The following is a 13,801-nucleotide window of genomic DNA, read 5'->3' as shown; positions in this document are numbered from 1 at the left end:
CAGGAGTAACTGAAACACAAGGCTTAAAGGGTTAAATCCTTTTTTTGTGAAAAATTCTTTATAGCTTAAAATATCTTGAATGTATCTCGACACTCTTGCCTCATTTAGTATACGCGGTTCTATGAATATGCAAATGAGCCCCGCCTCCACTCACTCACTCAGCTCAGAGATCCACTCATTGACGACCACACGTTGGTCTGATTGGTTACAAGGTAGTTTGTGACGTCAGAAACACCAGCGATTTCAAAGCGTGTTTTTGAGACTGTCTTTGGTTCACTGCAGTTTTAAAGGAGCCGTATGTAAGATTGTGGCCAAAACTGGTACTGCAATCACTTTCAAATTACTGTAGAGCAGTGTATCCCCTCCCCCTCCCCCCTGACTCGAGGTTGCCAGATAGGCTGCAGGATCCAGCAGGAACGTTTGTAGCTGCAGCTGTGGTAACTAGAGCAGAGCTGGCAACCCGGATGCCGAAACACTACTGACTTCGTGATTGGTAGATAGGTGGAGGGTGGCGCTTCAGGCCAAAACACAACATGACAACATCAACATCAGTTGAGGGCTGCAACTTCACTTTTTAAATGACAATATCCTGGCCGGACTACTGTTGTCAGTGATATAAGTATTTGAAATGAACATGATTTCTTAATGTCTAGTGACATATCAGGGCCATTTTATGATTAATTGAAATACATTTCTTACATACAGCTCCTTTAAGGAAAAAATACTCAGCAATGGTGTCGACTTATGAATTTACACATAATGGGCCCTATTTTAACGATCTGAAACGCAAGTATCAAGCGCGAAACGCAAGTAACTTTGTGGGCGGGTCACAGCCGAGGAGACCGTCGTTCTCGTCAGGGCCGTAAAACACAGAGAAGTGACATTGGGGATGGAGAAACACACCCAAATTAGCTTCGGTTAAACAGGCGTATAATAATTTTGGTAAATGTGTAAGCTAGATTTATGCCTATTTTTTCACATCTTCATGGACACAACAATGATTTCCCTCGTGTGTTAATATTTTTCCTTGTAATGTATGGTTTTCTAAAAATGAAAACTGCTGCTTCTGTGTAGATGAGATAAGCAAAGTGCATGTGCGTTGTGCTCACGCTACATTGATTATGGCCAAGCATGCACCCATAAAATAGCATATGAATAACATGCGCAACGCGCCACTGACTTTAGACTAGGTTTTTCCTGGTCAGTGGCGGAATTGTTTTCTAAACCTGCAATATAGCACCAGGGAACGTTTGCGTTGGAACACGCCTCCTCTTTTCGCTGAACCGCCCCCGGGAGCGCAAATGCATTTCCTAGTTTACCGACGTGCGTCTGTGGAGGGAAAAGTCTGCTGTGCGCGGGTGCAAAATAGGAATGATACATGCGTCGGTGTACAAAGTCAATTGCGCTGTGTGCAAGATAGAGCCCGGTGTGTCTTAAAGCATATTAAAAACACGACATAGACATATAAACAATATTAAAAGCTGGATTTTCACCACAGGGGGACTTAAAGGCTATTTCACGATTTCAATCATCATACCCAACCCATCAATTTTTTGTAAGTCAAGAAATGATTCACACTTTCACCTTTTTGTAGCAAAATGCTTTTTAAAACACGCCTGTGGCAACATTTCTGCAAAATGATATAAGGCTACTTCTTACATTTGGTCAGAGGAGAACTGGCCTCCCAACTGAGCCTGGGTTCTCCCAAGGTTTTTTTCTACATTTCTGTCACTTGATGGAGTTTGATTAACTTGTCACTGTCGCCTGTGGCTTGCTTAGTTGCTTAGTTTAAACGACACAATATTTACAATATTCTCAAAACGTCATTCAGTATTATCGATTTGACTGCACTGACACTATTGAATGAGAACAAATCTTAAACTGAATTGAGATGAATATTGACACTTGTCTTCTTTAGAACTGCATTATAGCTGATTCAAATTTGTTCAAATAAAAATTGTGTAGAACATCAGCACTGTTAGTAAACTGAATCAACACTGAACTGACTCAAGCTGAATAATGGCACTATCATCTTCTGTAGAGATGCTTATAGCTGAATTTAACTGATTTCATAATGATGAACTTTACACATTTATTGAGCTGAATAAAGACACTATCTGACTTTTTAGAGCTTTTTAGTCTTTTTTTCCATCCACCTTTTACGCAAACGTTGAAAATGCCAAGATGTGCATAAATTCTAAGAATGCGCATAAAAAAACTTGAGGCAGATATTTATCTAATATAAAACTCTATATAAAAACAACATTCTGGATGCACAACAAAAAGTTCACATGACTTTGCCTCAACTGAGGATTTTAGATCACTTTGGAAAAATTATGGGAATGTTACTTTTCAATGTTCTCTAAACCTTCTGAAATAAGAAGTAACATTAAAAAAAAAGTTAACTAAAACATTTCAGGAAAAGAATGTTCCATGAATTATGAATCAACATTTGAACAAACATTCAACGTTACTGGAAGAATATTTATTCATAAATTTTAAAGAACCTTGCCAGAACATTAAGGAAGTTCTGAGAACTGGGTTACAATACTTGTTACCTGTAGTTCCCCTTCGTCAGCTCACTATGACGTGAGTCAGAAGTGATTCTGACGAATGGGGATCGCTTGCGAGAGCCTATCTACTTCGAGTGAAACTAAACGAACCAATACACATTGGCATGCGATAATTGCACCAGCTGCCGTGCAACGCAGCGCGAGCATATAACGAGCAGCAGGTGCGTTCGCATCCTTGTCTTTTGCTTCGGAGCCAGACGGTGTATGCTGTTCTTGTCTCCTGCAAGATCTACTGAGTGTCTTCGAGTCTCTGCCAAGAAGAAACTCTTATTCGTGGTGTTGGTGTGACGGCGCTGACAGCAAGGGTCGCGATCTCTCTGCGTCTTTTCTCTCAGCATAAACAGCTGTTTTCACAGCTTTGTCGGTTCGGTGGGAGTGACGATTGAGAGTGAGTGCTCACACTGTGGTTGCATTCCTGGTGTGTAGCCGCGGCTATCTCCCTGTGCATTTCAGCACCTCAGAGCACTTCTAAAAGAGCTAACATGATCTGTCTGCATGGTGAGTCTGAGTCATTTAGATTGTGTGTTTCTGGATGCGGCCAATGTTTGACTCCGGCTGACGGGCATGATCGCTGTATCACGTGCTTGGACTATAGGCACGCTGAAATGGCACTCATGGATGACTCATGTTCTCATTGCGGGAACATGACCATCGCGGCGTTACGGTCGAGACTCTGATACCTCGAAAGAGGTGGAGCCCCTTCGCTTATTCCCCAATCTAGCGCTTCTTCTGCCCAGTAGAAGGTTAATAGCCTTGGTGACCACCAAGGTTAATAGCCTTGGTGACCTGAGGATCACAGTCATCGCCGAGCCGGTCTCCTCGGGCCCCTCACTCCTCTGTAACGCCACCCGCGGAGCCCCCAAGAGAGTGCGCTGGGTCATTTCTTTTGGAGCTCCACCGGATGATCAAATGTCGGTCGCTGCATCTGAGGGTGAGCTAATGTCCTCTGGGGATGAAGACTCAGCTGCGCTACCTCCTTCGGGTGTGCCAGCGTTGTCCGAGTCAGACCCAGAGCTCACGGCTATGCTTTCCTGGGCCGCCACAAGTGTCGGACTCGAGTGGAACCCTCCACCGTGTCCCAAACCTTCGCGGCTGGACGATTGGTATATCAGGGCGGCCTGTGCTAGTTCTCAGAGCCCTGCCCCAGTGCCCTTCTTTCCGGAAGAGCATGAAGAGGTTACCAGAGCATGGACGGCACCTTTTTCTGCCCGAAACCGTTCTGGTGCCTCTTCCTCCCTCACTACCCTCGACGGCGAAGCGGCAAAGGGTCATGTGGGGATCCCCCCGGTGGAGCGGTCTGTGGCAATGCAGCTGTGTCACAAGACCGCTACCTCCTGGTGGGGAAATCCACACCTCCCCTCCCGGGCATGTAAGTTCTCATCCGCTCTCGTGGACAAGGCTTACTCAGCCTGTGGAGAAGCTGCCTCCGCTCTGCATGCCATGGCGCTCCTGCAGGTCTACCAGGCCAAGGCACTCAAGGAATTGCACATGGGTAGTTCCGACCCAGGCATTATGCAGGAACTGTGTACAGCGACGGACCTCGCCCTCCGGGTGACGAAAGTCACTGCACTGATTGCAGTGAGCGATGCTTCCAAAGACCTGAGGACTGGTGTGATATATAATATTTTCTGGTTCTGCTCAGAATCCTGGCGGCACCGTTCTGTATGAGCTGCAACTGTCTTATGGTCTTTTTGGGAAGGCCAGTGAGCAGTACATTACAATAATCCACCCTGCTGGTGATGAAAGCATGAACACGTTTCTCTAAGTCTTGTCTGGAAACAAAGCATCTAATTCTTGCAATATTTTTCAGATGATAGTATGCTGATTTAGTTATTGCTTTGACATGACTACTGAAACTAAGGTCTGACTCTAGTGTCACACCAAGATTCCTGACTTGATTTTTAGTTGTTTGACCCCTAGAGTGAAGGTATGCATTCACCTTGAGAACTTCATCTTTGTTTCCAAACGCAATGACTTCAGTTTTGTCTTTGTTTAACTGAAGAAAGTTTTGACACATCCAACTGTTGACTTCATCGATGCATTGGCACAGGGAGTCAATGGGGCTGTAATCGTTAGGCGATAGGGCTAAGTAAATCTGTGTGTCTTCTGCATATCTGTGGTAAGCAATTTGGTTCTTTCTCATTATTTGGCTCATTGGGAGCATATACAGGTTGAACAGGAGTGGCGCAAGAATTGAGCCTTGAGGGACTCCGCATGTCATGGATGTCCACTCAGACTTATGATCTCCTATACTCACATAATAACCTCTCCCATCTAAGTATGACCTGAACCATTTTAGGACTATCCCAGAAAGCCCCACCCAGTTTTCCAGCCTGTCAAGAAGTATGTTATGATCGACAGTGTCAAATGCAGCACTGAGGTCAAGTAGTACCAGCACTGATAATTTGTATTTAAATAATCAGTATTTAAGCGAATATCGTTTATTATCTTTATGAGCGCTGTCTCTGTGCTTCCACTTCACCTCTGTGCGGAGTTGCGATGCCCCTGTCTTGCGGGCAGAGATCGATGTTCTACTGGCGAAGGACGCGATCAAGCCGGTTCCTCCAGCCGATATGAAGACAGGGTTCTACAGCCCCTACTTCATTTTACCCAAGAAAGGTGGTGGGTTACGGCCAATCTTGGACCTGTGAACCTTGAATCGGTTCAAGATGCTCAAGCAGAAACGCATTTTCAAATGCATCTGTCCCCAAGATTGGTTCAGGACACGTACTTTCATGTCTCGATTCTTCCTCGACACAGACCGTTCCTGCGGTTTGTGTTTTAGGGTCAGGCATATAGTTACAAAGTCCTGCCCTTCGGAATGTCCCTGTCGCCCCATGACTTCACGAAATGGCAGCGATGGCAGCCATTGTTCCACTCCGGGTGCACAGCATTCGTATTCTCAACTATCTTGACGACTGGCTGATACTGCTCAGTCTCGAAATCAGTTGTGCGAACACAGGGACATGGTGCTCCATCACCTCAGCCTGTTGGGCCTTCGGGTCAACTGAGCAAACTCTCCCCTGCGCAGAGGATCTCTTATCTTGGTATGGAGTTGGACTCGGTCAACCAGACAGCGCGACTCACAGAGGAGTGCAGCCGGTCAGTGTTGAACTGCTTGAGTACAATCAAGAGCAGGACAGCGGTCCCACTGAAACTTTTTCAGAGGCTCCTGGGGCATATGGCAGCCGCAGCAACGCCGCTCGGATTGCTTCATATAAGACCGCTTCAGCACTGGCTTCATGGCTGAGTCCCGAGATGGGCGTGGCAGAGCGGCACGTTACCGGGTGCACGCCACCCCGCACTGCCTCCAAACCTTCAGCCCGTGGTCGGACCCTTTGTTTCTACGGGCAGGTGTTCCTCTAGAACAAGTATCCAGGCATGCTGTGGTCTTCACGGATGCCTCTGCCACCGGCTGGGGGGCCACGTACAACGGGCATGCAGTTTCAGGTCTGTGGAACCTGCATTGGCACATCAATTGCCTCGAGTTTCTTACGCCTTGCGCTGGGCCGCCTCAAAGGGCCGCTACATGGCAAGCACGTACTGGTCCATACGGACAGCACTGCGACCGTTGCATACATCAAACGTCAAGGTGGTCTACGCTCCCGCCGCATGTCACACCTCGCCCGCCATCTCCTCCTATGGAGTCAGAAGCATCTGAGGTTTGATGCTGGGCTTATCTTCTTCTGAGGAAGTTGATGTGCTCAGCGTCGAAGGTGGTGATTTGGATGATTCACCAGCCTAATCACCACAGTATGAGGAGTTATTGGAGGTGATAACTCGTGCTATGGCCAGGTTGAACATCGAATGGCCGGCCGGGAAGCAGGAAGCGCAGTCAAAAAGCAAGCCGTTTTTCCAAGATTTCCATACTGAGGTATTGAGATCCTGGAATAAGCCATATTCAGCCAGGGTTTCTAGTCCCATTGTTCACCATTATGCTTCAATAGTGGGGCAGAAACAGAACGGTTATGGTGTTATGCCCAAGATAGAGGAAACATTGGCAGCTTATTTATCACCAGACACTGCGTCCTCATTAAAAGCCCCGGCATTGCCCTCCAAACCATGCCGCATAACATCTTCTTTGGTGGGCAAGGCGTACATGGCAGAAGGTCAGGCAGGCGCTTGCCTTCACACCATGGCTATTTTACAAGCCTACCAAGCCGACCTGCTGGGAGATTTAAACAAGGGGGAAAAGATTGAGGCTGAAGATATTAAAGAGCTGAGAAGAGCCACCGATTTGTTTCTCCGCGCTACCAAGGAGATGGCCCACGCTATTGGCCAGTCCATGGCAGCCAAGGGGCAGCCCCAGCCATTTACATCTGGCTCCTCATACAGGCAGACAGAGAGAGAGTGTTGCTAATCGAGCCCCTCCACAACGATCTCAGGGCTCTAGGCAACACTCTCAACCGAAGCCCGCGAGCCAGAAAACGGATTTGAGGATCGTTATTCTGACAAAACAGGTTTTTGTAAAGAGGTCCTGATGGTCAGATCAGGCCTCTGAGGGTGCCCCTTCCTAGGCCAGAGCAAATTACCCCGACTACAATCCTCGAAACAATCCCGACACAATACCCCCAACACAATCCTCATCTTCCACTCGTCAAGCTAGCGGTCGTGGGGAGTTTGTTCTCCATAGAGAGGCCTGTAGAAAAATGTACCTGGTTAGTTCCTGCCGGAAATTTGATTCAGGACACCGAAGCTGCTCTTTAAAATACACCAGTGATGGAGGGCCGCTCAACCCAGGGTCTGTGGAAAGAACATGACAATAACAACATGACAATCATAACAACAGAGATGTTAGCTGTACTGCTAGCCTTAAGGCACTTTCTCCCAGACCTCAGGGGTCATCATGTTCTGGTGAGAATAGACAATACGTTGATGGTCTCGTATATAAATCATCAGGTATATAAATCATGAGATTGTGCCCTCTGTGCAGACTGGCGCATCAGATCATCTTATGGACCCAAGGGAGGATTCTCTCGCTGAGATCAATCTATATCCCAGGGCATCTAAATGTGGGAGCAGACATCCTGTCGAGGCAGGGGCTGAGGCCCAGGGAATGGAGACTACACTCTGGGATGGTGCAGTTCATTTGAAGGTAGTTTGTCCAGGCGGACGTGGATCTGTTTGCATCACAAGAGAACTCGCATTGTCCACTCTGGTTTTCCCTCACTTATCCAGCTCCTCTGTGACTGGATGCCTTGGTACAGCCGAGGCTTCATCGACGCAGCGCAAGTTCCTTTGAAAGGGAACGTCTCAGGTTACCTACAGTGGGGAGAACAAGTATTTGATACACTGCTGATTTTGCAGGTTTTCCCACTTACAAAGCATGCAGAAGTCTGTATTATTATTTTTATCATAGGTACTCTTCAACTGTGAGTGACAGAATCTAAAACAAAAATCCAGAAAATCACATTGCATGATTTTTAAATAATTAATTTGCATTTTATTGCATGACATAAGTATTTGATACATCAGAAAAGCATAACTTAATAATTGGTATAGAAACCTTTGTTTGCAATTGCAGAGATAATACGTTTCCTGTAGTTCTTGACCAGGTTTGCACACACTGCAGCAGGGATTTTGGCCCACTCCTCCATACAGACCTTCTCCAGATCCTTCAGGTTTCGGGGCTGTCGCTGGGCAATATGGACTTTCAGCTCCCTCCAAAGATTTTCTATTGGGTTCAGGTCTGGAGACTGGCTAGGCCACTCCAGGACCTTGAGATGCTTCTTACAGAGCCACTCCTTAGTTGCCCTGGCTGTGTGTTTTGGGTCGTTGTCATGCTGGAAGACCCAGCCACGACCCATCTTCAATGCTCTTACTGAGGGAAGGAGGTTGTTGTCCAAGATCTCACGATACATGGCCCCATCCATCCTCCCCTCAATACGGTGCAGTCGTCCTGTCCCCTTTGCAGAAAAGCATCCCCAAAGAATGATGTTTCCACCCCCATGCTTCACGGTTGGGATGGTGTTCTTGGGGTTGTACTCATCCTTTTTCTTCCTACAAACACGGCGAGTGGAGTTTAGACCAAAAAGCTCTATTTCTGTCTCATCAGACCACATGACCTTCTCCCATTCCTCCTCTGGATCATCCAGATGGTCATTGGCAAACTTCAGATGGGCCTGGACATGTGCTGGCTTGAGCAGGGGGACCTTGCGTGCGCTGCAGGATTTTAATCCATGACGGCGTAGTGTGTTGCTAATGGTTTTCTTTGAGACTGTGGTCCCAGCTCTCTTCAGGTCATTGACCAGGTCCTGCCGTGTAGTTCTGGGCTGATCCCTCACCTTCCTCATGATCATTGATGCCCCACAAGGTGAGATCTTGCATGGTGCCCCAGACCGAGGGAGATTGACCGTCATCTTGAACTTCTTCCATTTTCTAATATTTGTGCCAACAGTTGTTGCCTTCTCACCAAGCTGCTTGCCTATTGTCCTGTAGCCCATCCCAGCCTTGTGCAGGTCTACAATTTTATCCCTGATGTCCTTACACAGCTCTCTGGTCTTGGCCATTGTGGAGAGGTTGGAGTCTGTTTGATTGAGTGTGTGGACAGGTCTTTTATACAGGTAACAATTTCAAACAGATGCAGTTAATACAGGTAATGAGTGGAGAACAGGAGGGCTTCTTAAAGAAAAACTAACAGGTCTGTGAGAGCCGGAATTATTACTGGTTGGTAGGTGATCAAATACGTATGCCATGCAATAAAATGCAAAGTAATTATTTAAAAATCATACAATGTGATTTTCTGGATTTTTAGATTCCGTCTCTCACAGTTGAAGTGTACCTATGATAAATATTACAGACCTCTACATGCTTTGTAAGTAGGAAAACCTGCAAAATCGGCAGTGTATCAAATACTGCTGTAATACCCCACTGTATGTAACCATGGTTCCCTGAGAAGGACACTGCGTCCCTTTGCCATGCTTCCTGCACACCTGGGAGCGGCTTGCTTCAGCCAATCAGAAGCTGACAACAGCTGTGATACGGCTCCTTTATAGCTTCTGCATTCCGCCGGCACGTTGCACCAATCAAGTTTGGACTAAGTTGCACATGTGATATCAGGAGCGCTGACACTGAAGGGATTCCCCAAAGTGTTGTCATCGACACAGCATCTCGTTCCCTTCTCAGGGGTAACCTGAGACGATTTCCAGAAATACGATTTGAATAGGATTTCAAACCACATATGGATGTAGCTTGAAACAGATTTGTAAAAATCGCATTAATGTTTTTTTTTGCTGTTCACATTAGTTAATTCTGATCCGATTTCAATCAGATATGCACAAAAATCGGATTTGGACTGACAGTCTGAACGTAGTCTTAGTCTGATCCTTGCATGTCTCACCCTTTTGAATAGAAGTGTCCTGATGCAATCTGTTGAGGCTCCAGTTGATCTTTACTGAAGTTGTCTTGATGAAAGAGAACCAGTTTAAGTCAGAAGGTCTTTGATGAATGGAAAGACAAGGCCACAGCCTGGCAGAAATATAAGGGTCCTTGGAAGACTTCTAGTTCATCTTCAATTTCTCAGAATTAGCATAGGGGAAGTAGGGGAAGGGCCTGATCTTGTGATCAGGGATCTTTTAAAGCATTGATATGTCTCATCCTCGGGAGAAGAGTGAGCCAATAAGGAGTTGTTCCTTTGAAGGGAAACTTTATGATCCTTTGTCTTCTAGCAGGGTGTTTTGCAAATGAAAATGGATTGGGTGTTAAGAGAAGAGACTTTTAAGATTCTTATAATACTGATATGTTACAGAGTTAGACATAAATGTAATGTAAATGAACATTTAAATCACAGTTCATAGATACCACACATGCTATGTATGTGATCTTGGTTTACAACAGTGTGCCATTCTGAGTCATTCCTTCAATAGCGTTTGAATTAATACATGTGCAAAACAATGTAAAAGAACATATCAGTCGTTACAATTTTCTTTCTCTTTGAATTTTTATATCAATATGGTACAAGATTATCCTATTCAAATCAATGTGATAAACGAGTTAGGTCAAAAGTTATCTAAAAGTAATCTAAAAGTAGTCAGATTATATTACCTTAAATGTGTAATGTAATGGATTGTGTCACTAACTTAAATTTTCGCCATGTAATTTGGAATCAGTAACTGATTACAGTTTGTAAGTAATCTTTGCAGCACTGCTTGTTGGCTGGGATTCTGCATTTCATGCAACAATTTTTACAGCCACATTTTCTTGAAAACACTGTATTCCTCATGGCATCTTTCATTTCAGTTTGTTTTGCAGTTTGGAAAAACCATCACATGCGCACTGTGACCAACTACTTTATCGTGAACCTGTCCTTCGCAGACATCCTAGTCACAATCACATGTCTTCCTGCAAGTCTTGTGGTGGACATTACAGAAACCTGGTTCTTGGGACAGACCCTGTGCAAGATACTACCTTACTTACAGGTAAGGCAACGGATAACGTATGGACTTTTATCAATTAATTTGCCACTGTATTTTTTGGTTTCTTTTCATAGGAAGCCATTATGTATCTAAATACAGTTTCAAATGTTTTGATACATTTGTGAATTATGATATGTTTGATCTTGCACATCTGCAACTTCTGACACATCAGTAGAACTAACACAGTTTCTACTGCTCAAGGCTGCTTGCACTTTTTTTAAGTTATTGCTTTGCTTCGCCGTCAATAAATCACATAAACAGCTTAAGCTCTTTGAAAGTTTTTTTTTTTTATTATTCGATTTTTTGAGATTAAGATGCACTGCCATAAATGACATGCTTGTCAACACCATTTGAAGGAACTGATGGAGTTCCTGAATGACAACATGCTCTTCTGGTCATTTTTAAGGAACACATTTACTCAAGGACCTAATGGATCATCTGTAATATTTCCGCTGACATACCCTTCACAGTTTGAAAGCTACAAGTACTGTTGTTTCTTCTCTATCCCTGATGGGCATAGCAATCTTCCCTTGTTGGATAACTGAATATTAATGAGAGTTTTGAAGTTATCAAGGCTGAAGAAGCAGCTGTGAGCCATGGCTGCAGCTCCTTCAAGTGTTGACATACTGTATGCCTGAATAAAATCAGTTGTTTCCAATCACATTCATGCCTTTTGACCCTCAAATAGAGTAATGTTTGATTGATGCCAGTATAATGTAGGATTGATTTAAATGCATCCCAGACACTTAAGCTCAAAATTCTTCAAGCTGACATTTAGAGTAAAGCCAGAACATCACAATAGTTGCTATGCAGATGCATTCAGACATATTCAAAGAGCACTTCAAAAAGCATATCTGTTGGAAATTGAACAATTTGCACAGAACACACGCATTGAAAATCGAGCAATAATCATGTCATCTGACGTCCTGTTGTTTTTAAATAGGGTACTGCTATTTTATAAATGGAATTTCTACAATATACTCCACATTTATATTGACTGAAAATGGATATAAGTGAGTTTCAATCTGATCCAATCTGGAATGCTTCATCTACATCAGTGCAATACATGCATGCATTCATTGTTTTTCTTTTTTTGTTTTTTATTGGGAGTGTCTGGTATCCACTCCTTAAAGGAGGAGCTCTGTAACTTGTTCCCTGTTTAATTATTATTAATAATATTTATTATTGTGATTTACTTTGATTGGGTTCCTAAAACTTCCTCTCAATTATAAAGAGGTTCGATTCCATAAAGTCCAGCTACAAAAACAAAATAAAATACTTGCTAATATTAGTAATTGTAATATTAGTGAAGATTAAATATTTTATTTATTTACTTGCGACCACTAACCGATAATACGACGAACATGCAAATGCGTCATTCAATTATTGAAATATCAACTTAAATTCTCTATGTCAACTAATTATTTCACAGCTACATTTTGTGGCAAAAACAACATTTGTTGGGTCATGCCTGTTCCACAGTAGAAATTGTTCACACTATTTATTAATTTGTTCAATTGTGACCACGTTATATTAATGCGTTTCCTCGTTTTAGGTAAACCAGAGCCACAGTACCTTGTAAAAAAAAATCCATTGCTAATACTTGCCGTACTTAGTTGTAATACTTGTAATTCCCATCAAAGATGAACCAAAGGAATTGTACAAAAGACAATGGAAATTGATATTGAGGATATAGTTAAAACCTATACATTATTTACCAACTCAGGTTTCTAAGAAAGCATGTTTTATTTTAAACATTTCAATTTCAATTAGAGAAAGGGAACAAATGAAGAAATGAATTCTAATGATTAGTTTTTCACTTCACAAGTTATTGGACATAGCAAATCTGCGAAGTCTGCAAGTTTTTTAATTATTTTAAATTCATCCCTAAGTTCACTTAATCGTGATATTTTGATAAAATAAAACTATTAAATTGTGAGATTGATATTTCATCTAGTATAACAATTAGCATATGACAGTGTACAGAATAGCAGGAATTACTTTCTTACATAATTATATTACTCAGTACTTAAATGTATAACTATAATGTAACAAGGACACCTTCAAATAATGTGTAACCATTCCTTGTCTGGTCATAATTCTTGTTTCACACTGTGGTTTGTGGGTCTCCATCTCCTGTCTATTGCTTTCTAGACGATCTCTGTGTCGGTCTCGGTCCTGACTCTGAGCTGCATTGCCCAGGATCGCTGGTACGCTATCTGCCACCCGCTGAAGTTCAAGAGCACTGCCAAAAGAGCCCGCAAGAGTATCGTTCTGATCTGGCTGGTCTCCTGCGTGATCATGATTCCTCAAGCTATAGTCATGGAGTGCAGCAGTCTTCTGCCAGAGCTCACCAACAAAACCAGTCTGTTCACCGTATGTGATGAACACTGGGCAGGTAAGAGATCTTCTGCTACTTCACCGTCTCCTCTCACTAGGGCTATATATCATTTTAAACAGGCCATTTATTTTTGCTATGGGAACACAGAGAGATAGTAAGGCTTAATCGAGTATTGACTGCAACCTCAAGAACATAGTAAATGGCTGTTTTATGGCTAAAATTGTGTTCTCGTCACAACAGTGTTCAATTAACCCTCTGGAATTTGAGGCTTTTTTTGACATGACAGTTCAAACACCGCCTCAGGCCCAATTCCCTTGCCCTTATCCAGGTCTTTAAGCAGAAAATGGAAGACTCTGATGCAGAGATTGTAGTCTAATCTTCTAATGTAATTTTTCTATGAACCTCCTGCTCCACCTCGAGAGCTGACTGTGCATTCTCAGCTTCTATACAAACTGCACAAATGGAGACGCACA

General features: G+C 43.6%; 1 protein-coding gene across 2 annotated transcripts in view; it reads left to right on the top strand.

The window, feature by feature from the left end:
• hcrtr2 (hypocretin (orexin) receptor 2) overlaps positions 1 to 13,801 on the top strand; it is a 37,013-nt gene that overhangs the window by 9,238 nt on the left and 13,974 nt on the right. For both annotated transcript variants that reach the window (XM_084093596.1, XM_084093597.1), the window contains exons 2-3: positions 10,812 to 10,990; positions 13,142 to 13,385. In XM_084093596.1, coding sequence (XP_083949722.1) covers positions 10,812 to 10,990; positions 13,142 to 13,385 — 423 coding nt within the window. The remainder of the gene's footprint in view (positions 1 to 10,811; positions 10,991 to 13,141; positions 13,386 to 13,801) is intronic.

This window comes from Abramis brama (genome assembly GCF_963993115.1).
Source record: "Abramis brama genome assembly, chromosome: 19".
In the NCBI taxonomy this organism is placed as follows: Eukaryota; Metazoa; Chordata; class Actinopteri; order Cypriniformes; family Leuciscidae; genus Abramis; species Abramis brama.
Note: the sequence above shows the minus strand (reverse complement) of the source record. Positions and strands in the feature narration are given on the sequence as shown.